General features: G+C 39.0%; 1 protein-coding gene across 1 annotated transcript in view; it reads right to left on the bottom strand.

Annotated features, from left to right (window-relative positions):
- The window catches only part of DNER (delta/notch like EGF repeat containing), a 278,177-nt gene that overhangs the window by 43,861 nt on the left and 207,653 nt on the right, over positions 1-26,663 (bottom strand). Inside the window, 2 exon segments of the mRNA XM_030576257.1 lie at positions 7,506-7,730; positions 19,055-19,168. Coding sequence (XP_030432117.1) covers positions 7,506-7,730; positions 19,055-19,168 — 339 coding nt within the window.

The following is a 26,663-nucleotide window of genomic DNA, read 5'->3' as shown; positions in this document are numbered from 1 at the left end:
GTCCGATAACCCTTTAACAGATATCGGCATGTGTTCTTGAAGTATATCCCAACGTGAAGGTTATCATAACATATTCCCAGATTTGGACCTTAGCGTCCAAAATATGGGTGTTAGCATGAAAACCTCCAAGCTTAGTTACCAGCTTGGACCTGGTAAAGCTGCCACCACCCAAAAAATTAGAGTGTTTTGGGGCACTCTGGTCCCCCCCAAAACCTTCCCTGGGGACCCCAAGACCCAAATTCCTTGAGTCTCACAACAAAGGGGAAAAAACCATTTCCCTTCCCCCTTCTCCTTCCAGGTGTTCCCTCCCTGGGTTCCTGGAGAGATACACAGAAGCAAGCTCCGTGAATCTAAACAGAGGGATTCCACCTTCCCTATTTCCAGTCCTGGAAATAGGTACCGAGAGAGAGAGCCTAGCCCCCCCCCCCCTTCACCCAGAGGGAATGCAAAGTCAGGCTAGTAAGTCTAACACACACAGATTTCCCCCTGACTTCTTCCTCCCACCAATTCCCTGGTGAGCTACAGACTCAATTCCCTGGAGTTCCCCACTAAAGAAAAACTCCAACAGGTCTTAAAAAGAAAGCTTTATGTAAAAAGAAAGAAAAAAATATATAAAAATGGTCTCTCTGTATTAAGGTGACAAATACAGGGCCAATTGCTTAAAAGAAATATGAATAAACAGCCTCATCCACAAAGAATACAATTTAACACATTCCAGCAACTATACACATGTAAATAGAAAAAAACAAACCTATGGTCTTCCTATCTTTGTACTTACAACTTGGAAACAGAAGATTAGAAAGCAGGAGGCAGAAAAATCCTCTCATAGCCAAGAGAGTACAGGCAGAAGACAAAGAACAAAGAACTCAGACACAAACTTCCCTCCACCCAGATTTGAAAAAGTCTTGTTTCCTGATTGGTCCTCTGGTCAGGTGTTTCAGGTCACTCCTTTCCAGGTGAAGAGACATTAACCCTTAGCTATCTGTTTATGACAAAGGTGAAGAAGAAAAGATAATGTATATTCTGTTAATCAGACCGAAAAAGTCAACGGCATATTTCGATGACTTTGCCGCGTCTGAGATCACAAGATTCCAAGTGTGAGCTCCAGATGGTACATACAAGGCACGGTCATTTATTTCTAGCATGCGAGCTTGAACTCCTTTATTCTTTCCTCTCACATTTGCGCCGTTATCATAAGCTTGGCCTCTCATGTCAGCAATGTCTATTCCTAAGTTGTTTGCCTTTTCAAGAAACGCTTCCAATAAGCCCTCACCAGTTGTATCGTGAACATTAAGAAAACCAACAAACGTTTCACGAATATTGACACCATCTTCACCGTTGCATTCAACAAAGCGTAACATCACAGACATCTGTTCTTCATGTGACACGTCGGGAGTACAGTCCAAAATAACTGAATAATATTTTGCCTTTTTAAGCTGTGCTATGTTGGCCTCTTGAATGTTACTGGCAACAAGTTGAATCAGCTTGTTTTGGATATGTGGACTGAGGTACTGAACATGTGTCTCTGCCTTCTTAATCCTCTGTAAAAGTTCGCTTAGGAGAGTATCATACTTTGCAAGCAATTCAAACAGTCCCAAAAAGTTGCCATTAGAAGGATTGCCAAGCTTTTCATTACTTCCTCGAAATGCCAAGTTTCTTTCGGACAAGAAAATAACGACATCAACCATGCGTTTGACAACATTTATCCAGAAATCTCTTTCTTTCAGAAAAGCCTGCAATTCGAGTTGGTCAATAGATGTACGGTTTACTATGCCTGACCGAAGGTCAAACCATTTCACCATATAGTCTTGATGACCTTTACCTATTTCATGCTGCTGAAGTCTTTTTGACAGTGCTTTCCAAGCAGATGTTCCATGATGTAGCGGTATGACGCCAGTGCCAAATAATTTACAACAAAAACAAAAAATGGCATCTTTCTGAACTGAGTACATTAACCATGAACGTCTTATTTTCTCGCCATTTGCCATAGCTTGATAGAAATGAATACTTGTGAACCTCCGTATTTCCTCGTTAAATGGAAATTCATAACTTTCATTCTGCTGCGGTGGGCCACGTGCAACAATGTCACACACTTGCCTGTCCGATATTATAGATGGCCAATCTCCTGGATCATCGGTCAGTGGTTCAGATTCAGATACTCCTTTCCTGGCAGCAGCTGGAATATCTGTCACAGTTTGTTTGGTAGAACAACTGGCTTCACCTTTGACCTCACTTGAAGCACTTCTGGATACTTCTGGATACGATTCGTCGCTGCTAGCGCAGTCCGTTTCATGGCCTGTACCTGTACATTGGATTGCAGCGCAAACACGTTGACAACTTTGGAATTTTCTCAAGTTCCTTCTCGGTATCTTTTGCTGCCTTTCGTTTACTAGCTCCGCTCTTATACATTCTCTTAGACATCACAAAACACGCTTCTGCGTAGGAAACGATAAAAAACTAAACAACTAAATTAATAACATTTATCCGCCGACCGCCATCATGAACACAAATACACATTCTTTGAATGGGTCCAACTAAAATTCGAAACTGACCAACAGACAACCGATGTAGCTAATAGTATTATGATGTATCATAATGACTTCACGGTTTTGTCAGTAAAACCGACATGGATTGTGCAATAGCATCAATAAATGTCACTTACCTAGTTATACCTTACATTTTTTTTGCCACTTTTAGGGGCCCCCTTCCTTGCGGGGCCCCCTCCGGTCAGAGGGTACAGAGGGCGCTCGCTACGCCTCTGACTGTATCTCTGAGAGGAATATTCCTATATGAAATACCTCTAGCCTAGGGGAAGGCATGATGGGCTGTGAACCTGGAGACCATAGATTTGTTCTCCTCTCCCTGGCTTAAATACATAGCACTTGACTTGGACAGTGTAAGATATCAGTCCTGTTTCATTTTACACTAACCACTGCTTACTGGGAACAGTGTGCCTCAGGGCAGTGCTAGTGAGCTACTGAGCCTTTCGCCTGTACATCACCGGTCTGCATATAGCCATCTCTGCAGAGATTACTAGGTGTTCCCATCTAATGGATGTTTGGTGGCCCTTATATGAGAGGAGTTTGGAAAGTCTCAGTTCCAGCTCTCACATCAGAAGCTCACTATCATGCTTTGCACAGAATGGCAGACTCAGTGAGGCCAAGGACTGTGGGGGCCTGGAAGGCTGAACTAGCCCTACTACCCCTAGAGTAAGTCTCCTCAGATCAAGACTGAGGCATGCTGGCAAGGCAGGGCCTCTTGGAAGTCTGCCCTGCTGCTGCCCTGTAGATAAGCAGGGGATTAAATTTGCCAGGGCTGTCAATCTTATCCCTTTCATCAACACCAAATCCACTCAAGTTTTTAAACTTGAAGTTGATGGCCGTATGCAAACCAGCTCCTTAAACACTGGCATAAAATGTCACACATGGAGCTACAAAAAATATCTGAGCTACTGACTTCCATCTGAAAGACCTTTACTTAATTTCTGAGCCTGGATTACTACTTGGGTCCAGTCGGCAAACCTTTAACCATGTGAATACTGTTTAAATAAAAATACGTTTCCACAAAATAAAAAAGCTGTGGAATGAGAGACAAAAAATCCACAAATAAATTTACATAGCTAGTCTCAAAAGTAGTAATTTTTTCGTTTCTTTTTCCACAGAGTATTCAAGCCCTCTAGGGTGCAGGGGTTTGGGTTGATTTGGCATGTTTGCCCATGGATCATGCAAAGGTAGAACATGGCACTTAGCGTTGCAGATTGTAACCCTATATTTGTTTCCTATCAGTTGCTGAAAGGAAACCTTCCAGAGCATACATACTACTGATATTTTAATACCTACATCTTTAGTTCTGACATGCCACTTTAGCGATGCATCAGGAACTACTGGAAGATCAAAAGGTTTATTGAAGCAATGAAACCCTTTGCTCACAAAGAACCTCTCTCCTTTTTGGTCAGTTCTGTAGCTCTCCCACCCCCGCCACCCCACTCTTTTCTTCTCCTGCAGGAATGCTTCTTCACTCTGTCCCACCTGTTAGAAGCATGGAAAAAGCTGGAAAAGCTGTGGTTTTCTGTTAGCCTGCAGAGTACTGGCCAGGCAGTCAATTTATAGGGTTCCACTGCCAACCAATCCAGTTCCTTCTACTACTCTTGCTCCCTCCCTCACTGGATTTTTGGGTGCCTCCTCCATATCCACACAGTTGATTCCCACTCCCATTCATTCCTGGTGGGGGAAAAAATCAGGAATGAAGCTGTTAATACTAAAATCTCACCAATTTCCTAGTTCTATTCAATGAAGTTAGAAAAATAATACCTGGCAAGTTCTCCTATCTGCAATGAAAAAAAGATATTTTTGTCAGATGTGGAAATAATTAGTAACCTGATATGAGTTTTAGTTTTCACCTTCTTTATAAAATAGGATATGTTAGCTATATTTAAATATGATTAGGCTTGTTGCTCTTCAGCTACATACCCAATTTAATCTGTTCTCATGGGATTCCTCTATTATGCAAACTAATGATAAACTTTGAAGGATGTAATTGCTTTATGACTGGAAAATTGAGAGACTTATCTTCACCTCCTAAAATATGAAATTCATACCAGATGCTAGGAAATAGCAAAGTTTTTGTCTCATATAATACCATTCGCCAGGCCAGAAGACAACTGGTGTCCACTGGACACTTAAGTCTACTGGACAGCAAATGAACCCGGGCATAGCACTAGTGTGGCATAGCCTCGTCTTCCATTTCATAACCCCATTTTCCTCCCTCTGAATGGAATTGTGTAATTTCACTACCACACTGCAAAATTCTCGGTACAAATTTAAACTGGCTTCCAATGATTTGTGAACAATTATGTCACCTGTTGCGATACTGAAAGACTTTATGTAATGGTTCACATCTATATTATTGCTGCTAATCTGTGAAGATTATTTCAGCATATTTTAATTTAGGGGTCGGCAATCTTTAAGAAGTGGTGTGCCGCGTCTTTATTCACTCTAATTTAAGGTTTCGTGTGCCAGTAATATATTTTTACATTTTCAGAAGGTCTCTTTCTAGAAATATAATATACAACTAAACTGTTGTTGTATATAAAGTAAATAAGGTTTTTAAAATGTTTAAGAAGCTTCATTTAAAATTAAATTAAAATGCAAAGTCCCCCGGACCAGTGGCCAGGACCCAGGCAGTGTGAGTGCTACTGAAAATCAGCTTGCGTGCTGCCTTTGGCATGTATGCCATTGGTTGCCTACCCCTGTTCTAATTTATATAAAAGGGCTGCAGTACAGTATCTAGAAGCAATTGTTCACTTGCACTATTCACCAGAAACTACTTGAAATTCTTTGTAGTGCCCCAAGAGATTGCCAGTTAATTGTATCATCCATACAGTGGTGATTGTCCAAAAAGAATTAATAAATTAGGAAATTTCTTGGTTCCTCACTCAACAACTTTTACTAGTCTTACAAAATGCCAGTATTGCAGATTGGGAATCTCTGACAACAATTCACTCTTGTCATGGAAAATGGCCATTTAGCCAAATTTCACCACACCATAAAATTGTCTGAAACTGGAAGCAGTAGGCAAAGCATGATCTTTCTTCCTCACAACACCAATAACCAGTCAGCTAATTAAACCAAAATATTGCCTTTACCTTTCTTTTGTCCTAAACTGCAACATTCCAACTCTCACCACATTTGCAGAGCAATAAGGTAGTATAACAATAGACTTCAGGATAGAGAAGCTGAAAGCTCTTTCCATGATTTACACAGACCAGAGGAAGGGCATGAAAACATCTAAAATGGTACCACTCAAACTGGGGATCAATAGCTGAATGTGGTCTCATGGAATCTATAGATCTGAGCTCACTTTCTTTTGCTTTGCTCCCAGGAGCACTAGCATATTTCAGGCAATATGACAAAGTACCACAAGGAGGGCTAAATAGTTGAAGATTTATTGGCAAGTCTCAGTTCCAGCTCCCACATCACAAGCTCATCATCACGCTGTGCACTGACCATTACGAGATCAAATTATGTGATCCCTCCATATCTGGCCAAGAAACCAGGAAAGGAGGAGAAAAAAAAAAGGTGAAAGAGGAAAAACTCCCCGTTTCCCTAGAAGTCAAGAGAGGATGACGAGAGAACAGACATTGTGCTCAGTGGAGCTGCAACTACTATAATGTTGCCATTTGTGCATCATAGGATTACATCAATATATAATGATATTGATATGGTGAGGCGATGCCACAATGCAAACGGCATACTGCACTACCAAGATGTCACGCTGGCTCTTTTCAATTACATCACTGATTTCTAGCCCAGCAAAGCTGAGTACATCTGCCCTGAAATATGTTCATCTTTAGATAAATAAACCAACAATGAAACAAGTGTATATGTCTGTTAACAAGATCCCTTTGCAAGGAATCAAAAGAAAGTAGCTCTGCACATTTCAACATTATGATCCTAAGTGGTCAACACAACACTAATTTGCCTATTATGAGGTGGATGTTTTTTCTTCTGCAGATGCAGTCTTCAACGGTACAGTTTTGCAAACTGTACTTTTTCAGGATAGATTCACTTTAAAACACTACAAAAATATTGTCTCTCTTGATATTGCCTTAATTGTTCGTTCTCTATGCATTTTCAAACATGAAACCTGGATTGCTGCTTACTACTCTGCAAGGTTGGTTGATAGCAATGAGAAAGAGAGGATATTTTTTCCTTTTCTGAATTTTTGTCTGGACGAACCTTCTCTATATTAGCTTGAACAGTTCTGTTTATGTAGTTATCCCTACTGGAATATGGAATTGTCAGCAATTTCTTCTTATGATAAATCTGTGTATTCAGAAACTGCAGAGGGGGCAACAACCTCCACAGGTTGCTGGGGGTAGCTTACCCACAACTTCTAGACTACTGGCTATCATTATGAGGAGAAAAATTACAGAAAGGGGGGGGGGGAAATCTAATTTCCTATGCAATCCAGAAGCTATTTATTTCTTGCCTATATAATCACATGCAGTTTTACCACCTGATCCAGCTATCTTTGCTCACAGAACAGTCCCACTGAAATCAATGAGTGTGAAAAAAGGCTGTAGGATTGGGCTCTTAGAGATAACTAAACAACTGAGAGTGGTTTATATTTATTTCTTTGTGTTTCCAGCTCTTCTCCAATAGCCAATTTTAAGTCTTCCCATCCCTTTACTTCATTTTTCATTTCATTGACAGTTGATGCCTCACCTTAAAAATTCTCACGCTGCAAGCTTCTGTTCTATAATACAGCTGTAAATATAAACCCACCCATATGGAACTCAGCGTGTATTTTGAGTGCTTACCCTGCAATTTCTGATTATCCAAATGGTGTGTGTAGATTCCTATCATTATTCTAAACAGATAGAACATCTGCTCAATGTGTATTACATACTGAAAAGAAAAAAGGAAGTAATTTTAAACTATGTATCCGAAGCTGTGTAAGAAGTATTTAAAGATTTATAAAACATAGAACTGGTTGGTACAAACCAGGGATACAGAGGCATTTATAACTGGTTCCAACACTGCGACAAATGCCATGTGCACAAGGATTCAGAGCACAGAAGTCAATCAGCTGAGAACAGGTAGGTCCCGTGAATCCAGGACTACAACTGCAGGAGTAATCAAGTCTGTCTGCGAAACAGGTCCCATTGTTCTGGCAGGGAGATGAAGCACAGGGGTCAACTTTCTCTTCACAAGAAGATCCTAAAAATCCTGGTTGGAAAGAGATGATTTTCATAAGTAAAACTTCTTTACAGATATGCTATTTTTTTGTTAAAAAAAAAGGTGCAGTAATGAACAGTTACACATTTTAGTATTTCTAATTGACTTTGTGGAAGAGTTACAGAAACACATATGTATGCACAAAAACGTTAATTCTGGCAGCTGACATGTTTGTGATATTATTGCAACTCAGTGCATAAGGAGTGTAACTGCTTTGATGTGGCAGGATTTCAAAGATATTTGCAAAATATTACATCAAGTGTCATTCACCTCAAACAATTCTAAAGGTACGCTGGTTGGTTTAATATAGAGAAAGTGAGAAAAATCAGACATTGGGTAAGCAGGTACAAATCACATGAATATCTTGGAGCCAAATTCATCCCCAAAATCAAGAGAGCTGGTAACATGGGGATGGTGGAGCAGTAACAGCAGCAAACACTCTGTGAGGGATATTCCTAGCTAGACCAAAAATACTGAATTCAATACATGTGTTGTGGCATCTCTTGCTATCTATTATTGATCTTGGAAGTATAACTGTTCAGAACAATCTCCTTTTACACTTCAGGTGATTGTATTTCATCAGTAATACATTTCCATTAATCCTGACAGGATGTGTTACTTCCAGGCATTTTTACAAAGTTTTTCTTTTCTTCCCTCCATATTTAATCATTATTTAGACACAAAAGTGAATTAAACAGCCATTTTATTTTACTGTAGTTTTATCACTGCAATAATAGACAGCACCTGACAAAGATTTTTCTACAGATTTTAAAAGCAGAACAACTCTACAAAATAAGCAGTGGATGAAATTATATTTTCAAGTGCAACAATAGAGAAACAAGCATACAATGGTATATTCAAATCATACTATTTGTTTTTTACTGGTGGATTTCTTAATATAAGAGGCAGTAAGGTCTAGTGGACTGCGCTAGATGTCAGGAATTGCTTAATTGTGGTCCATGCTCTAAATTCTGCTTTCAGCTATTGCAGTGTCAACTAATTTAAGAAGAATTACAGGACTTACACCATGGTAATTGAGATCAGATCAAAGTCCGTAGATTTGGAGTAAATGTGTAAAAGAAGTTAATGACTACAGATGTAAGCAAGAGGAGAATCAGACCCACAGTACTGCTATTCAGACCCCTTAATTCTACTGCATAACAAAGGAATCAGAACACAAATAAACAATGAAAAGTAACTGTTCAAACTTCAGTGTATTAAATACACATGGACTACCAGTAAAAAAATCTGAAAAGGCAGGTGAAAAACCATTTATTTTTTAAATCTCAGGTTTTTAAGCCAGTCTCATGAGTTTTGAATGGTTGGAACTGGCAATACTGCACGCGCTTAGGAATTCTGCTGAAGGGAAATGGATTTACATATGCTAAGCATGTTAAATGTTTAAGTGCTTTGTGTTTTCCATACTGGCCTGCTTTGGGGGTGGTGTGGAACTACCCACCCCAATGGGAGCTCCAAGAAAAATGCTTTCTGGAGACCCTGGGTACATGGATGAACTTAGAATGATGAATCAATCCTTTATGCCCAGATAGCTGTTCCCCAAGCACAGAGGTTGTGACTGCTCTGCAAGCTTGTTCTTCCCCACATATTCACAAAAGGATCACGGACAAATATGTACGCCAAAAGGCTTGGTCTGTGAGACCAGAGGAAGAAATGAATTCCAGAGCTGAGGGCCCTCTGCAGAGAACACCTAGCCATCAGCCTGATAACATTTAAAATCTAGGGACAACAAGCTTGAGCCCAGCAGCTCAAATATCCTGATGAGTCACTCGGAGAGGTAATTTCTGAAGCAGTAAGCCCCTAAAATATAGTACCTGATGTTTTACAGATAAAGTCAGCTAAGTGAATGGGAAGCCAGAGCAATCCCTTACAACAGATGATATCTGCTCCCTGCAGTGGATACTATCTACTACCCCCATGCAAAATGCAATGAATGTTAATGTTAACAAGATATAGATTATTGAAGTGAGGGTTAAAAAGGAAATGCCACAAACCCCTAGCAAAGCCCAAACAAAAATTCTTGGTCACTGCTGCCATCAGGATTCCAGGAGCATCAAAAAACTACAGATATCTTGGACACAGGCTGAAGAAACCCGTCAACACAGAAAGCATCTCCTCCATAACCTCACAATCCTAACCCAAGACCCACAAACATTACCCACATCTTTAATGGACTGAGCTTTCACCAGTTAGCTCATATCCATGTCCCAAAGTCAGCCAGGCATTAAGGGAAAAAGGCAGAAAAACTGCAGGACCTAAGCCTGACAGACCTAAAATAACCAGCAAAAACTCATAATTGTATATTACCAAGGGAACTGAGCCAATAAGCCTATGTGGCCTCTTTGCTAACTCTGAAATTAGACTAAGAAGGACCAAGGAAAATTTGAGGCCTCCAACATGATATCAAGGCTGTCTCACTACAGTCTTTGCAATAACCTTCCCTAAAAAAGGAAGATTAACAGATGGATAATGTCATTTCAAGTGACAAAACAATTCCACAGCATATGCAGACTTAAATACACTAAAGCAGGTTGCGCTTGTGCTGTCTTTGAACATGTTGGGAAATTTGTTCTGCAGTTGAAGTGTTATGTATGAGTTAAATATATGCAAATACTAGAATCAAATATAATTACACTACTAAATTGAAGGTCTGACTTTTCAGTGCTTCTGACTGTATATTTAAATCAATACCTACCAGTAAAATAAAAACATTAATGAAAAAATTAATAGAAGTGCATGGATCAAGAACAGCATTAAATGGTAAAAAATGGATTTTTCATTTATTTTGCAGATAAATATCATCTGAAATTAACGTCAGCTAAAACTGCAAAAAGGAAGTCCTAACAAGACATGATTAAAATGGGGAAATGACAGGGGATTTCAGATACCAGAATGCAGAATTTACCAAAGGCAAAGAAATAAAATAGGAAGCAAGGAGGGATGGCAATACACCTCTACCCCGATATAACGCTGTCCTCGGGAGACAAAAAATCTTACCGCATTATAGGTGAAACCGTATTATATCGAACTTGCTTTGATCCGCCAGAGCGCGCAGTCCCGCCCCCCCCCCCGAAGGGCTGCTTTACTGCGTTATATCTGAATTCGTGTTATATCAGGTCGCGTTATACCAAGGCTGAGGTGTATTAGTAATAAATTCTATTGCTCAAAAGAGATGATAAAAATATTTTTGCTGACAGCCATTTGGTTAGACGTCAAAGACAACAGAAATATTCAGAGAGGTGATATTCCTTAGACGTTGCTGTAGACCTCCAGCATAGCAAGAGAAAATAAATCAGGAAAAGTTTTCAGAGATGAGAGCTCTGAAAGAAAGCCAGAATTCTGATCATGGGAGAATTTTAATTACATGGCTACTGAGTGGATAACAGCCATGCAAAAACTAAGAAAGGTAAATGTTTTCAGAGGTAGTGCAAGATTTTGTGAACAACCAACTTGGCTGGAGATTATGTTAGAGCTAATCCTAGGAAATGTGCCAAATGTGATCAATGAAGTTAGTGAACATCAAGGACTAGAGATAACAAAATCTTTAGATTTGAAATATGTGGATAAGCACTAAAAGAAGTAAGATACATGCTTTTGATTTTTCTTGGACAAAGCCTTTTATGAGGAAATATAAAATGCTCTATGGAAATTTCATTAGAATTTTATAAAAAAAGAGATGCCTATCATAGGGAAATGAGAAATAATTAGGAAGTAGTTGTAAGACTTTTATTGACATTCATCCTAGCCAAGTCTAAACACATAAAAGGGCAGCAGAGACCAAACTGGTTAAAGCATTAAATAGTCTAAGTAATAAGGTAGCTTTTACAATTAAAAACCATATGGAAAGATGCAAGGTAAAATGATAATTATTACATTAGCAAATATATAATGAAGACTAAGTTACAGTAACAGTTAAAACGGAAAGTATTTTTCAAACATACATCCTTTTTTATACTGTTAAGAAGAATGGTGCATTCTGTAATCACTAGATACTTTGGGAAAGGGAATCACATGTACACAATAGGTGTATTCCCCACTTACATTGTATCAAGGTGATAGATGGAGCTATTGTGCAAGTATACAGAAGTTAAAATCAACTTTGCTAGACGTATTAGAGAAAACCCATCTTGCCCGGGTATGGAAAACAAATCCAGAAATGGTGAACACCTCCACACTTGGACTGTTCCTAGTCTATTGTCAAACTTCACTAGTCAATAACTCTGCTAGTCAATTAAAATTCATGGAGCTAGTGTGTATTTTATTGGCTGGTAGTGCAAATCAACTCACCCTAATCACAATTTAATACCTTCTGTTGGTCGTCAAGCTTTAATTTTCTCTCACTGTACCACTAACTCCACGTCAACAATATTCTTAAATTTCACAGAATCATCGAAATGTAAGAATAGAAGGGACTAGTTCCCTGCATTGAGACAGGACTAAGTATTATCTAGCCCTGGGGTTCTCAACCTTTTTATTTCTGAGGCTCTCCTAACATCCTATAAACACTCCATGGCCCACCTGAGCCACAACTGTTTTTCAGCATATAAAAGCCAGGGCCAGCATAAGGGGGTAGCAAGCAGTGCAATTGCCCAGGGCCCCAGACACAGGGGGCCCCGCAAAGCTAAGTTGCTCAGGCTTTGGCTTCAGCCCCAGGTGGCAGGGTTCCAGGCCCCAGGCTTTAGCTCCACATGGCAGGGCTTTGTTTTTTTGCCCTGGGCCCCAGGGAGTTTAATACTGGCCCTGCTTGACAGACCCCCTGAAACCTCCGACCCCTGGTTGGGAACCACTGATCTAGACCATTCCTGACAGGCATTTGTCTAACCTGATCTTAAAAACTTATGATAACAGAGATTCCATGGCCTCCCTAGGTAATTTGTTACAGGACTTAACTACCCTTACAGTAAGGAAGTTTTTTTCTAACGTCTAACCTAAATTTAACCTGCTGCAATTTAAGCCCTTACTTCTTGTTCTGTCCTCAGTGGTTAAGGAGAACAATTTGTCACCTCTCCTCTTTAACAATCTTGTACATACCTGAAAACTGTTACCATGCCGCCCCCATCTTCCCTTCTCCAGACTAAATTAACCCAATTTTTCCAGTCTTTCCTTGTATATCATGTTTTCTAGACCTTTCATCATTTTTGATGCTCTCCTCTGGTCTTTCTCCAATTTGATCACATCTTTCCCAAAGTGTGGTGCCCAGAACTGGGCACAATACTCCAGTTGAGGTCTTCTCAGCGTGGAATAAAGCGGAAGAATTACTTATCATGTCTTGCTTAAAATGCTCTGGCTAATACATTCTAGAATAATGTATTTTTTTTGCAACAGTATTACACTGTTGACTCATATTTAGTTTGTGATCTACTATAACCCCATATCCTTTTCTGCAGTACTCCTCCCTAGCCAGTTAAAGCCCATTCTGTGTTTGAGAATTGATTATTCCTTCCTAAGAGAAGGACTTTGCATTTGTCCTTATTGAATTTCATCCTATTTAATAATTCAGACCATTTCTCCAGTTTGTCAAGATCATTTTGAATTCAAATCCTACCATGAGGCTTGAAATATGATGATCAAAGTGACATTTCAATCAAACAGAAGAAATTGAAAGAGAAAAATAAATGTCCCTCTCTCAGTCACTGAACATGTATCTATATTAGTGCTAGAGAGGATTTCCTGGGCCATCTAATCCAGTCCTTACACAAGTGCAAACATTTCTTCTATCTACTTCTCTGAATGTAAAATCCAATTGTGCCCTGAAACAAGTTGCTTCAGCAAATGCACGTAGTAGATTATTTCCCAGATTATTCTGTATATTTGTCAGAGCTGAAATATAATGTTAAGCAGAAAATCATGGAATCTTCAAGCCTGATTCTCTAGTTACTAATCGTTCTTTAAGGACTCTTTAAAACTATTAAAGATTATTTAATAAGTATAAAGAACTACCTCTATTCAAACCATTCACTTTCCACTGCCCAAGAAGTTCATCTTTCATACTTTTCACGTCTGATTTCTAAAACACAGGTATCATTTGTAGAACATAAATGGACCATGTTAAAATGATTTCTTATTATTTCCATCCACCTCTTCTTCTGCCATCCATTGCATGCTCTTCTCTTTTTTCCTTTTGTAATGTGGTTATATTTTCCATCTCTCGTGCTCTGTTCATTTTCTACCATATAATACCTCCTGATTCTCCAGTCCTTTAGTTTTTACATGTATACTAACCGCTGGTCTGCCTTCCCCCCACTGTGATGAATTAGCACTTCAGAAAGAAAGGCCTCCTCTCAACATGCAACTACAATTAGGCACAGTGGGAGAAAGGTAGCAGAGCAAAAGCCCAAGCCTATGCTTGAAGCTGATCATATTTTTTAGAAATGAAACATGTCAGGGCACTCTAAAAACAACAGTTCTGCAACTTCCAAGCAGGTATTCTTTGGCTTACTTACAAAAAAAGTCTCCTCCTCAGTATCCCTGCTCCCTAAAAACTCCAAATAAAAGCTCACAAACTGTCTGAGTGAGAAAGATAAAAATATTGTCTCAATGGAATAAAAAAAAACATGGCCACGTGTTTGGTCAGAGCAGTCAATATTGTATTTTATAAAGTGGCATCTACAAGCTCAGCCCTTATTCTTCCCCTCAAAAACCTGAAATTCCTGTTATTGTTAGTACTGGTATATTGCATTTCCTTGCTATGTTGGACAATATCATAGCTAACACACTTGGTTGATACTCTGTCTCAGAACAACTGCCTCTACCTTTGCAGAAGGGACCAGATGCAACCTCTGCTGCAGCATTCTCCCTTCCTTGTGGTGGGGACAAAATTAGGAAAGATGGATACTCAACAGCAACATTACTGCAGCAGCAGCTGTGCAGCAGAGGGAAGGGGACAGGCATAGCCAGATACAAGGGCAACCATACATGAAGGACAGCACCTAATTCTGCAAGTTTGGAGGTGTTTTGTCCAGAGAATACCTTATGTAAAAAGGATTAGTAGGCTCGATATGTAGTCCCAGAAACCTCTCTTCACTAGAGGGGGATGACTCTAGAGAACACAGTGGGTGAAAACAGTGCAGTTTTCTGCCTGCCCCCTGGGGTCCCCTTCCAATGGTTTTTCTGCTTGAAGGAGCAATCTAGCGCTGCCCACTGATTGATTCTAATGACAACATGGAGCACTATAATGCAATTAAACAGCAATGTTTTTTTGAAAAAAGGGAAAATGTTTGTGCTCCAATCGATAATCCATGGATGGCCAAACTTACTGACCCTCTGAGTCGCATACAACAAGAAGATTGTTCAGAAGTTTGAGAGACGGAGCGCACCTGTCGGGGCTCGGGGTTCAGGGCTATAGCCCTTGTTCCCTGCTGAAGCCCCAAGCCTTGGCAGGTGCCTTCTATGGGACTGAAGCCCCAAGACCTCCATCCCTGCTGGCCATAGGGGGTGCACATGCGGTCACGTGCCCCCCACCCTGATTTTTGCCAAGGTTTTCTGGCCCCACTCGGTCACATGGTGCTGCCAGGGCCCATCCCTGCACAGCAGCTGCTGGAGCTGGCAAGCTAGGAGTTGCGGCCATGGGGAGAGCCAGCAGCAAATAGCTAGGAGCTGCAGGGAGAGCCACTGCTTTTGCTGCTGCCTCTCCCTGCAAGGCTAAAGTAGTGCCCCCTCCCTGCAGCTCCCAGCTGTTTACAGCTGCCTCTGCACAAGGAGAAACACCTGGCAGCTGCAGGGAGGGGCCACTGAGGGTAAGCGGGAGAAGGGGGGGCATGCCTGGTGGGGCACAACTCAAGCTGTTGGGAGAGGACAAACCTTTAAATTCTGCCTCCCCAGTCTCAGCAGGCACCAGTCATCTCTGGCAGAAGTCCCTAGCCCCACCATCCCACCACAGGGCAGAAGCCCTGAGCTCCATACTACCAATCTGGTAGGTATAGAATGGGCGGGAGGTGACTCCATGAGCCGCACTTTAACTGTGAAAGAGCCACATGTGGCTCACGAGCCATGGTTTGGCCACCCGTGCTATAATCCATAGCAGTAGTAGCAAGTATAACAAATAGAGTAAACACACCATGAAAGTAGCAGATCCTCACCCAGTTCCATCCTGATTCTATACAATGGTTGCAAGTCGTAAGATATTCAGAAACATTTATAAAAATTATGTCATCTATATAGCGTGGCTTATTTTTAAGGGAGGTCAACGTGCTGTGCTGTACTTAATGTATCAGACAGTAGAAATCTGTCTGATACTAATTACGTTGGCTAAAATTACAGTAAGAAAATATTTGATTTAAATATTTGTTTTTGCTCATATAGAAAAACTGAACCATGTTTATTCTAATTCTTTATTAGGAAAATAAATGCTAATATCTTTTGATACTAAAATGAAACAATAGAAACTTGCTAGTGTGTTAGATGTTCAGCATGAGAATAGGATGGTGTTTCTGTTCATTTCAGCTCAGCTCACTCTGCCTTCAAGAGTATGTGCATGTTCTCTATGGTAATATATGGATATTCTTTATATAATCAAAGTAATGTTTTCCCATAGTCATTTAAATCTGGATGCTAGCCTGGACCAACCCAAATCCCAGTGCACAAATCACTTGCTCTAAAAGTTTTATCTGTATATCTGAGCATATCATATAGTCTCTTATGAATCATAGAAATTACTTTTGAAAAAAGAGAACACACAAGTCATTCATCTACATATTGGGGCCTTTAACAGAAAGTGGCCATTTCCTGAAGGCTCCAAAACCTAAAACTCTGCAATATTTCCTATTATCTACTCATCTTAAATCCACAAACATGCTAGAAAAGAGAGGAGACTAATGGGGAAGCTTTAACAGGCTTCAACATCATTCGTGCCAAGATCTTTGGCACAAGATGTCAGGGTTGCTGGGGGACAAGACTTATGTTCATGTGCTCTCTGAACTGACTCCCTGGTTTGTGGGTGTCAGTCTTGGTACAAAATGGACTTTAATTGCATTTAGAGCTCTAATAATCTTTCACATCAGATTATTGCACCCTTCAAGACAACCTGGCGGATGACCAAGAAGGACTTGACAAAGTCACCGCACACACACTGCCACAGAGTGATGTGTAGCTGCCTGGAGTCCTTTTTAATGTCTTGCCAAGTGAGGTGGTACTCCATACCAGAGACTTCAGCGCTGAGATGCCTAGGGATCATGGACTAGGAGCACAACTCAGTCCCCTGCTTTGGTGGTAAAGCTACCCTGTTGGACTTGGAGAAAATGTGGGTCTGCACCAATGCAAGCAGTGCCAACAGCAGCAGAGGTACCCAGTGCCCAAAGACAACTCAGATTTATGCTTCAAGTAACTCTCCTTCAAAGCACCCTAGGCTGGCCTCTTACCACGTTTATGGGGGGGTTCTCTGTGGGGAGAGGTCCCTTCAGAAGGGAGCAGAGTGATACTCTGAAACACTTGAGTACCCTGGGTGACATATGAAATCAGATCTGACATCCCCACACAGAAGTGATCCAGAAAAATATTACACCTGCTTGTATTGGGGTGTGGCATTGCAAGCACTCCCTGCTTCAATTTACAAGGTGTGACAGCTAATACCAAATAGGGTGGTGTGCCATAAATTCAGCATACCATCTTTAAATGGTTACATAATCTGGTTGTCCGTGCCTTTAAACAAACAAATGTAAAAAGGCAGATGCTTCACTGCAGCACAGTTAAGCCCAGGACCCAAACTGGCCTTGGAGTGCTGTGTTAGCACAGAAGAGCTCCTCTGCTGTCCCAGTTTCACCCAGCAGACCACTCAGAGGAAGCAGGCAAGCTTTCTTATCTGTCCTGCTGTCTCCCTATTGCCTGTGTCACCTCCAGGAGGACTAAATCTCACTGGTGGCCCAGCCCAAGTGGATTTTCCTTAAGCAGAGGGTGTCAGGGTGACGATGTCTTCAGCAAGGGGCTGAGACAAAGCAATAGCCCCCATCACATAGGTGGCTAGTGGCCCCGAGGGGACAAAACTTCCAAGAGCTTTGGGGAGTATCACCCAATCTGTGCTAAGGAACTGATCCAGGACTGCTAATTGGTCAGTATTAGCATGCATTTAGTTATATTATACACACGAATGAATGTCACCTTCAAAACTGGCAAAAATTATCTAGCCAATAGATATTTTTCATAATTACTGTTCTTACTGATAAGATTTTCTTTTAGCTAATTATATAAGATACTTGAACAAATTTCATTAAAAAATCAAGCTACGCTTGGCTAAGTCCCAACATCATTGAATTCTGATACTATTAATACAACAAACAATTTTCAAAATTCTTCTAAAATGCAAGGGCTTAGACTGCTGACATAATGTCAATTCAACACAGCCGTTAAGTGGGTCACTCATTAGAGCAACTGACTCCAGAGAAAGAGAAAAGCCAGTCTGAAGCAATTACAAATAATCCTTCGTTGTTAAGCAGGTTCATTTTTCTTCAAGAGACACAATTATTAATTAGAAACAAGACTTCTACCTAAAAGTAAACTCAACTGTATAAAAGATATATTGGAAGAATAAAAAACAACAACTATAGGTGAATTGGGAGAGAAAATATTAGCTCTGGACAACAACCTTAACTATCGTTTGGTACTAATGGCTAATAAAAAACTTTGTAACTGGAAGCTTTCACTACTGATAATTTATGCAACCAGCCATTGCAGGTAGCATGATGTTATAAAAAGGATATGCTTTCAACATCACAATGTCCTCATTACTTAGGAGTTAACATTTACGGTGTTTACTGATGACAATGATTTCAAGGCTTTCATATAGTGACAGATAAACCAGTTCAAATAAAAACAGAAGGGCTCAAATCTTTTCAGGGGGTTGAAAATGTTCAGTTGATTAAAAAAGTGTACTCCTATAAACTTTCTATTTTATCTAGGAACAGAAGCAGATATATCAAAATGACATGAGAGGCTGACTTTGCTTTTGCTTTTTCTGAACAAGACAAAAATCAAGAACAACTGTACATTTTGTAAGATTCTTATGTCCTTTTCTCATGAGAGCTCTAGCCTGATTTCCAGATAGGTGAGATTAAAAGAACATGGAAAATACTTTTGTTCAACATATACACTGAAACTTAAATGTGGTTTGGACATCATTAATAATTGTAATGCGAAGATTTCTAATCTGGAATGCTATCCATTTAAATTGATGTCTTGTCAGATAGAGCTTCCAATATATGTTCATTTAACTAAAAAGTTACAGCATCATAATATATCCCAGATAACAAAAACTTTGTTCATGCTGATAAGAGGTATGATTTAAAATGAGAAATTGTTTCTATTACCTTCTGGACATTGACAACTGAATCCACTGATATTGGAAAAGCAGGTACCACCATTTCTGCATGGCTCTTGGCTGCAGTGATCAATCTCTGACTGACATAGTTCTCCAGTGTAACCTATATCATGATTCAAATGTTTTAGAAAGGGTGAAGAAAAATTAAAAGTTTTATTACAAAATTTGCCATTATATCATTTAAATAGCAGTAAGTTAGTTTCCTTGAATAATATTCCCCAGAGATGAGAAACAGCATTCATGACAATCTCTCAATATTCAAATTTTCATTAAAACATTCAAATAAGAAGAACCTGAGCTTGGATCCAGCAACATAGATCAAAATTCAAATATAGTGATATTATCAAATTGTATTTTACCAACAGCTATATTCTGACTGCATTGGTGTGTATGGGGTTGTGCAACCACAAAGAACTTCAAATAAATTTCAAATTTATTTTGAATCTAAACACAAAAACCCCTAGGGAGATATTAAAGAAGAATAGTCATTTTGAATTATTTGCGCATATGTTGAATGACTGTCATTTGTTCCTACTTCTGAGTCTCAGAGAGGACTGTTTATTTTAAGTGAGAGATGTGGGGACACAATCACCATAGCTGTAAATTTTGCCAAAAACAAGCTCCTCAAAGATTGACAGATTGCAAGTTCAGTGTGCAGCATGTCTACACAGTGAGGCAATGCGCATTATAAGGGTGTAATTTCTAAAATGTGTGCTAAAGCATTGCACATTAATTGGTCTGTGTACATCCTGCTGGCACGCACTAGAAGTTCCCTAGTGAGCTTTATTCTAGTGCTGTTTGAAACAGTATTACATTAACGTGCATTAGGGAACTTTTAGAATGCACCAGCAGGGTCTCCATGGACCAATTAATGCAGAACACATTAGTGCATGTGACCCCATGGTGTAGATATACCTATAATGCCAATTGGTTGTTAGCTTGCTTTTTCTCATATGCTTGAAGACCTTATAGTAGGTTCAGAATAATGAACAAACATTGAAATAACAATCTAAGTAATGAAATACTCCAAACTCAAATCCTATCACAAGTCACACACGTTTCTCATTCTATGTTTAAAATTATTTCTTTTGTTTCTACTATTTCTCTAGGGATTTGTATGTAAAGAGAAAAGTACTGCATGTTACACACCTGGTTGTTACCAAGTATGATCCCAGTGAAATACTTAAAGTTAATTGGTAAAAAAAAAAAGAAAAAAATGTTTATCACCATATATTATCTTTGTCAAACTGTACAATTCCTACTTATGTCAAATGGAATTTTGTATATTGATCTAGGGCAATATGTGGTCTTCAGTTTACCACAGAGTCGGGGGAGGAAGTGTAGTCTAATATCTACAGCATAAGACTGTGAATCAGGAGACTGGGTTCTAATACCCCTTCTACCACTGACTTGGTGTTTTGACACTAGGCAAGTCACTTAAGCGGTCTTGTGTTTCAGTTTCTCCATCTGTAAAATGCTTGCCCATATCTGTAAAGTGATATGAGAGCTACAGCTGAAAAGTGCTCAGGATTAATCATTGTTATCATATGAGAATAAGTACATATACATATAATAAAATATATTTAAATAACTGAGGTACCAATGGGTCTAAATCAGAACAGCATAGTTAAAGTTCCCTGAATTCTAGGGATGTGGACATAGAACCAAATGTGTATTTCACCTTCTATACAGGCATTTCTCTATTACTGGGAAAAACCAAACCATTATATGTCAAGACTCTAGAGAATTTCAGATTCAGATCTGGTTTAGAATTTTATTTATTGGGCCTACCCAGAGCACTAACTGTGAATATCAGTGAACTCTGGAGAAGTTCAGATCTGAATCTGTTTCCAGATACGAGCTTCATGATCTGGGCCTCTCTCTAGTTTGAAAGTTACATTAGCATTAAGTAGCACTGTCTTATCAAACACAACACACTTTATTTTCTATTTTTCCTATCAAACATTTAAAGATTCTTTACAAATATATACTCAACCATAAATCTAATTCTTTAAAATAGTCAAGGCACCTGAGTCCCCCACATATGGGCAATTCTCTGTCATCTCTCTTCATAATTATGTTTCTAGGCACAGGTACCAATACCATGCTGTGTAATTTTGCAACTAGCATCAGGAATTCTAATAGGACCTGCTTGGACTGTTTTCCTCATGCAGAAAAGATATTCCTTAGTTACTGATTGAATCATTTTTTATATAAAGTGTTTACCATTTAAAAGCTTTCTAGGCAGAATAACATTTAAAATTACATCAACAGGCTTGAATAGGTGTAAGTCAGCATTAAATTTGGCCCAAAGACATATAACTGCTAGAATTCTACACCAGATAAGATTTCTAAGATTTTCCTTTTCTCTGCATTTTCTTTGAATTTTTACATGGTACCGTGAGCCAAATTCTGTTCCTTCTTTCTCCAGCATGAATCCAGAATAACTCTGTTGTATCTGCATTAACACCACAACTGGCATCAAGGTTCAACAAAGAAACTAAGGAATCTCCCACAGGTGGTCCTTCTAGGTCAGGGCTGGGTTACACAGCAGAGCAGTGAGAGGAAGCTTGCTCTGTCAACTATTACTAGGCCCATACTGTGGATGAACAGTAGATTTTAGTATCCACGACTGGCAATGGTGACGAGCACTTAATGAACATAACACTTACAAAAAGACAACAAGCACAAGGAACCACAGAACACTGTTGGCCAAGTAATTTACTTTTGATATACATATTTTAGAATTTCAAGTTCTCTCTCATGTTCATAGGATTATTTTTCTGAAAGCATAGTGCAATACTGAATATGCTTACTTCATTTTCAGTTATGCCCATCTTCAAAAGTGTAAAATTGTGAAAATAAAAATTATATTGGAATTCACTGTGTAATTGTAAAAACTTTAGTCAAATGAGGGACATGTAATTGCATGGCTCTGCAACTTGCTAAAATAATCAGCTGGATTTGCTGTGACTGTCATAATAACCTGGAACAAATCACACCATAAAGATGACATTTTATTGTCTGCTTTATGAAAACAAATATATTCCAACTAATTAACAACTACATTGCTTGTATTCTTCTACTGAAAGAAAATATTCTTTTTGCCTTTAATAGTCAATATTGAGTGCTGCAAATTAAGTTTCCTAAATGAGTCATACTACAAAAAAGCAGCATCTCAGTCAGATACGTTTTAAGAATCTCTGTTCCTGTACATTTTGTGATGTTACAAATCTCTGTATCATTTTCTTGTAGCAAGGTCATGGCAACATGGTACTTCACAGATACTGTGGGTCCTGAAAGCTCTCAAAAATAAGGAGTTTATAGTGTATTCTATTTTTCTTTTCCATTTTCTCTATTAGCTTCTAATGTGCAGTGAAGGGAATCTGTTGGAATCTTTTCTAAAAGAAATAACATGAACACCACCAGTTTCCTTTTCATTTCTTGATATACTGACATATGCTCTAATAGAAAATCTAGTGAACATTAAGATGAAGCAAGCAGTGACAGTCATGCCAATTACTACAAAAACAGTAGGTTTCAGAAAACAAAAGCAGAAGTTTTCAAGGAAAAAAAAACACAGAAAAAGCCAAACCCAGCACATTTTAATGTCTGAAGAAATAGGGCTAAATTCTTCAATGGCACAAATGAGTCCTACTCCACTGGCTTCAATGGAATTGAACCCACTTACCCCATAGCTGAATTTGTCCCATAGAGAATGTGTGAACCTAAGAATGAGAGAGGTGTAAGTCCAAGAAAAGAAGCAGAGTGAAACGAAAAATCTTTGAAAACATGAAATGATAACAAGGCAAGGTAAGAAAAATTATGCAAGACTAAATTGTCATATTTATGGACCCAGCCTTGGTACTAATGAAATCAATGGCAATGTTCCCACTGACTTTAATAGGAACAGAATTTTGACTCATGATGTTGGAAATGCTCTAAAGAAGTGTCTTTTTATCCTCCTTCAACCCCATTTTCAGCCCATTAGAGGCAAATGCAATATATTGCAATACTTCTTTCTGTAAAAAACACATGCATACTGTACTCTAAGAGATGTTCAATATCTACAGAATAATCCCATTGATTCAGCAACAGTCCATTTTGGATTGTTATTGTGGTGAATCAAAATGACAAACACAGGTACTGGAACTAGGTGTGCTGGCTTGAAGGGATTTCTATTATATACAGGGTTTACAGTTTGGTTCAACAGCTCTCAGCACCCCTACTATAAAAATTGTTAGGGCATCCCTTACCACAAATGAATTTCAAACGCTGATGTGCGGTACGAATGTCCCATCTCAGTGCAGAGAAGGCAGAATAATCCAGTGGCTAGCGTGCTAGCCTAGGATTTGAGAAACCTGGATTAAGTCCCTGCTCCACCATAACCAGAAGGGCACCATAGCATTAGAGAATTGAACTGAAAATGGCTTAAAGTGCATCACAGAGTCTAATATATGATTTTATGGAAGTATGTTTTTATGAAAAATAGGTAAAAATCAAAGTTTAAAATAAAATATATATCCACTCTCATGGGTCAGAATTAATGGATTGGAAATGTGTATGTTTTTTGTTCAGAAACTGGCATGTAAGTAGTTTCTTTACCATAATGCTATAGAACTTGATGGTTTCATTAAAACTTCTTCTCGGGTTAAGGAAGCAGTAGAAAGTGCTGCTCCTAATACATATATATTTTAGTCACAGGGGATTTAGAAATAATGGAGATGTGAAAAGTTCTGGGGCTAGATTTTGACTGTTCAGCCACTGCCTGAAGGTAAAGGGGAAGCAAAGGTGCCTTGCCCCAGTAGGAGTCTTTGGGAGACATTAAGGGCCAAATGTTTAAAAGGTGCTCTGGCACCTAAAGATGCAGATAGGCACCTTTGAAAATCACACTAACTCCCATTGATTTCCCACTGATTTCAATGGGAGTTAGGTGTTTGAGCGCTTTTGAAAATGCCACTAGGTGCATATCTGAATCTTCATGTGACTTGAAAATGACTCAAGAGTGTCTGGGGACTGCAGACCACAGGGTTCCTACTACATCTTTTGAAAGAGTATATATTGCATGTGCTACCCCTGTGCTGGCTTAGCTCTTCATGGCTTCAGCCTAGTCTTATCCTCCCCTTTCTCTATAGGGAGGTTAGCACTGCTGTCTCTTCTAACCTTATGTACACATTGCACTCAGAGAAGGTTCTTACTTTCTCTCCCAATCCTTGTGCAGAGCAATTAACAATTTGGCTCATTATATGTATATATTGATTCTGTGGTAAAATAAATACACCTAAGAATACAAATTATAAAGTGAGACTACAAGAAACTTAAGAGATGAAGTGTCACTCTTAAACACATGAGCTGAGAATATCAGACAAGCATCATTTAGGGCTGTGGGGAAAACAACAGTGCTATTTAGTGAAAAATTCTGAGGTGGAACAAAACTCAGACCTTCTGAAATTCCTCATGAAAAGAACATGAGAGAAAGTCCCATACCCCAGAATAGCCTGGTGGTCAGGGCATTCATCTGGAATGTGGGAGGATCCAGGTCCAAATCTCAGTGAGTCAGTCTCTCTCCTCTCATTTTTAGCACAAATTCTGTACTGGACTGGGAAACCTCCAGATGAAATTTTTGACAAAACAAATCCATTTCCGTATAACATTTTGATAAAATGGCATTTTTTGACCAAAAAAAAGTTCTGTCAAAAAAATTTCAAATGGCCCTAGTAGCAATGATCTTTGGGATGTCATGTGAAGATGTGCCATACACATCTTTCTGTCACTCTACGAGAGCTAGATGCACAATGTCCCTCTTGTCAAAGGAAGATATATTAGCCCTCATGATAACAGCAGAATTCACAAGAGCAAATGTAGCAATTAGTGTGTAGGAAAGGGTAGTGGATTACATGAGGGAAAGTGTTCTATTGGGGAAAAAAACATACTGATAATGCAGCATCTCTGACTTTCCCCAAAGTTTGGACTAATGTCCTGGGACAACAAATAAGATATTCAGTAACGTAAGTCATCAACATTTCCAAAATTTGTGCCTATCCAATTTGCCACTTTTTCAATCTTTCACTCACTTCAAAATTTTCACATACTAAATAATAATGGGTGAAGTGGGTTGGATTAAATAAAAATTGACCTAAAACCTTCTCCAAAATTCAAAACCAAAGATACTTTTCTTCACCTTTTTCTTTAAATGGAGGCAGGGAAGAGTAGTGATCAGCCAGAGAAAGAATCTATGACATTTGGCTAACTTTATAAAAAAAATCAGTTTCTAAAACTTCTTAGTTTTGTCTGGGATCAGAAATAACACAAGTAGTATGAAACACACATTATTTGTGAGATTAATGAAACACAGCCCAACTAAAACCAGGATATAATAGAAATCTCATATAGAAACTGTCTTGTGAGCTTCACTATTCAATATCTCAGTCAAAAAGATTTAGATTAAGGTTAAAGGATTATATTTCATTAGGAAGTTTGACTAGGGGAGTGGATGATATGGTTAGGCACAATTTCAGGCAAGTTTTGGGTGAATATATGAATTTTTGGATACTTCTACAAGCCCAGCCACAGCAAATCTTTGAACCTTTCTAGAGGATGAATGAACAAACCACTACTCAGACAAGTAGTTTCACTGAAGGACTTTGCACATCACAAATGTGGGATCCCTGGAGCAGAATTTGGATTTTTTTTTGCCTTATTAATAGTTAATTTTTGTTTAAGAATTACTACTAATTGCCATTTACAAAATAAGATCACATTAAGGTAATTTAGTCTAATATTAAATCTTAAATAGGAATTTCAGGGTATTTATATGATTATGCCTAAACAGTATATAAAAACACATTTTCAAGTGTCTTCTCCAAGTTATGGACAATTTTATGGTCAATGAAGTCTGAATACATATCATCCACTAGGACCTTAACTGTAGGGATTTTTCAAGTCACTCAATTTCTAGTTCAGTTCCAGTCTAATCTTTCTCTTCTTAACTGTCCTTTGCCGTTAATAGAATTTAAAGTATTACCTAACTATATTTACATATCTTACTCATAAAAGAGACAGTTGGATCCATCTGTATATTTATGAAATATAATGGAGAAGAATATATTTGCATAGGGAGGTCATATCTCATTTCCAGCATGGTTTAAGTAAAAATCCAGGTCATTAAATGAAGCCCATATGCAAATTAGTTTGGGGCTGCACATATAAACTAGTTAAACTAAGCAAAGGGAGAGAGAGACTGGAAGTCCAGAGGCGCAAAAAGCAGATTTAGTTGAGTTCATTATTAAATATTTGAAAGGATTGGACAGATCCTAGGCAGTGGCCAAGGAGATGACGGGTAGGGATGCAAGATAGCTACCTTAAGACATCTTTGTATACTGCAATTTCTGGATTGGTACCCTAGAATACGTTAGAGCTGTTAGAAGATTGCTCTAGCTTAAACTGGCTGCCAACAGCCCATGTTGCCACTACAAGAGCCTGGGATTAGTGGGGCATACAGATGCCCAGCTCATTTCCCCTACGCTGATTACATAAGAACAGCCATACTAGATCAGACCAAAGGTCCATCTAACCCAGTATTCTGTCTCCGACAGTGG

This window comes from Gopherus evgoodei, chromosome 9 (genome assembly GCF_007399415.2).
Source record: "Gopherus evgoodei ecotype Sinaloan lineage chromosome 9, rGopEvg1_v1.p, whole genome shotgun sequence".
Taxonomy (NCBI): Eukaryota; Metazoa; Chordata; order Testudines; family Testudinidae; genus Gopherus; species Gopherus evgoodei.
The sequence above is the reverse complement of the archived record's forward strand: the minus strand, read 5'-3'. Positions and strand labels throughout refer to the sequence as shown.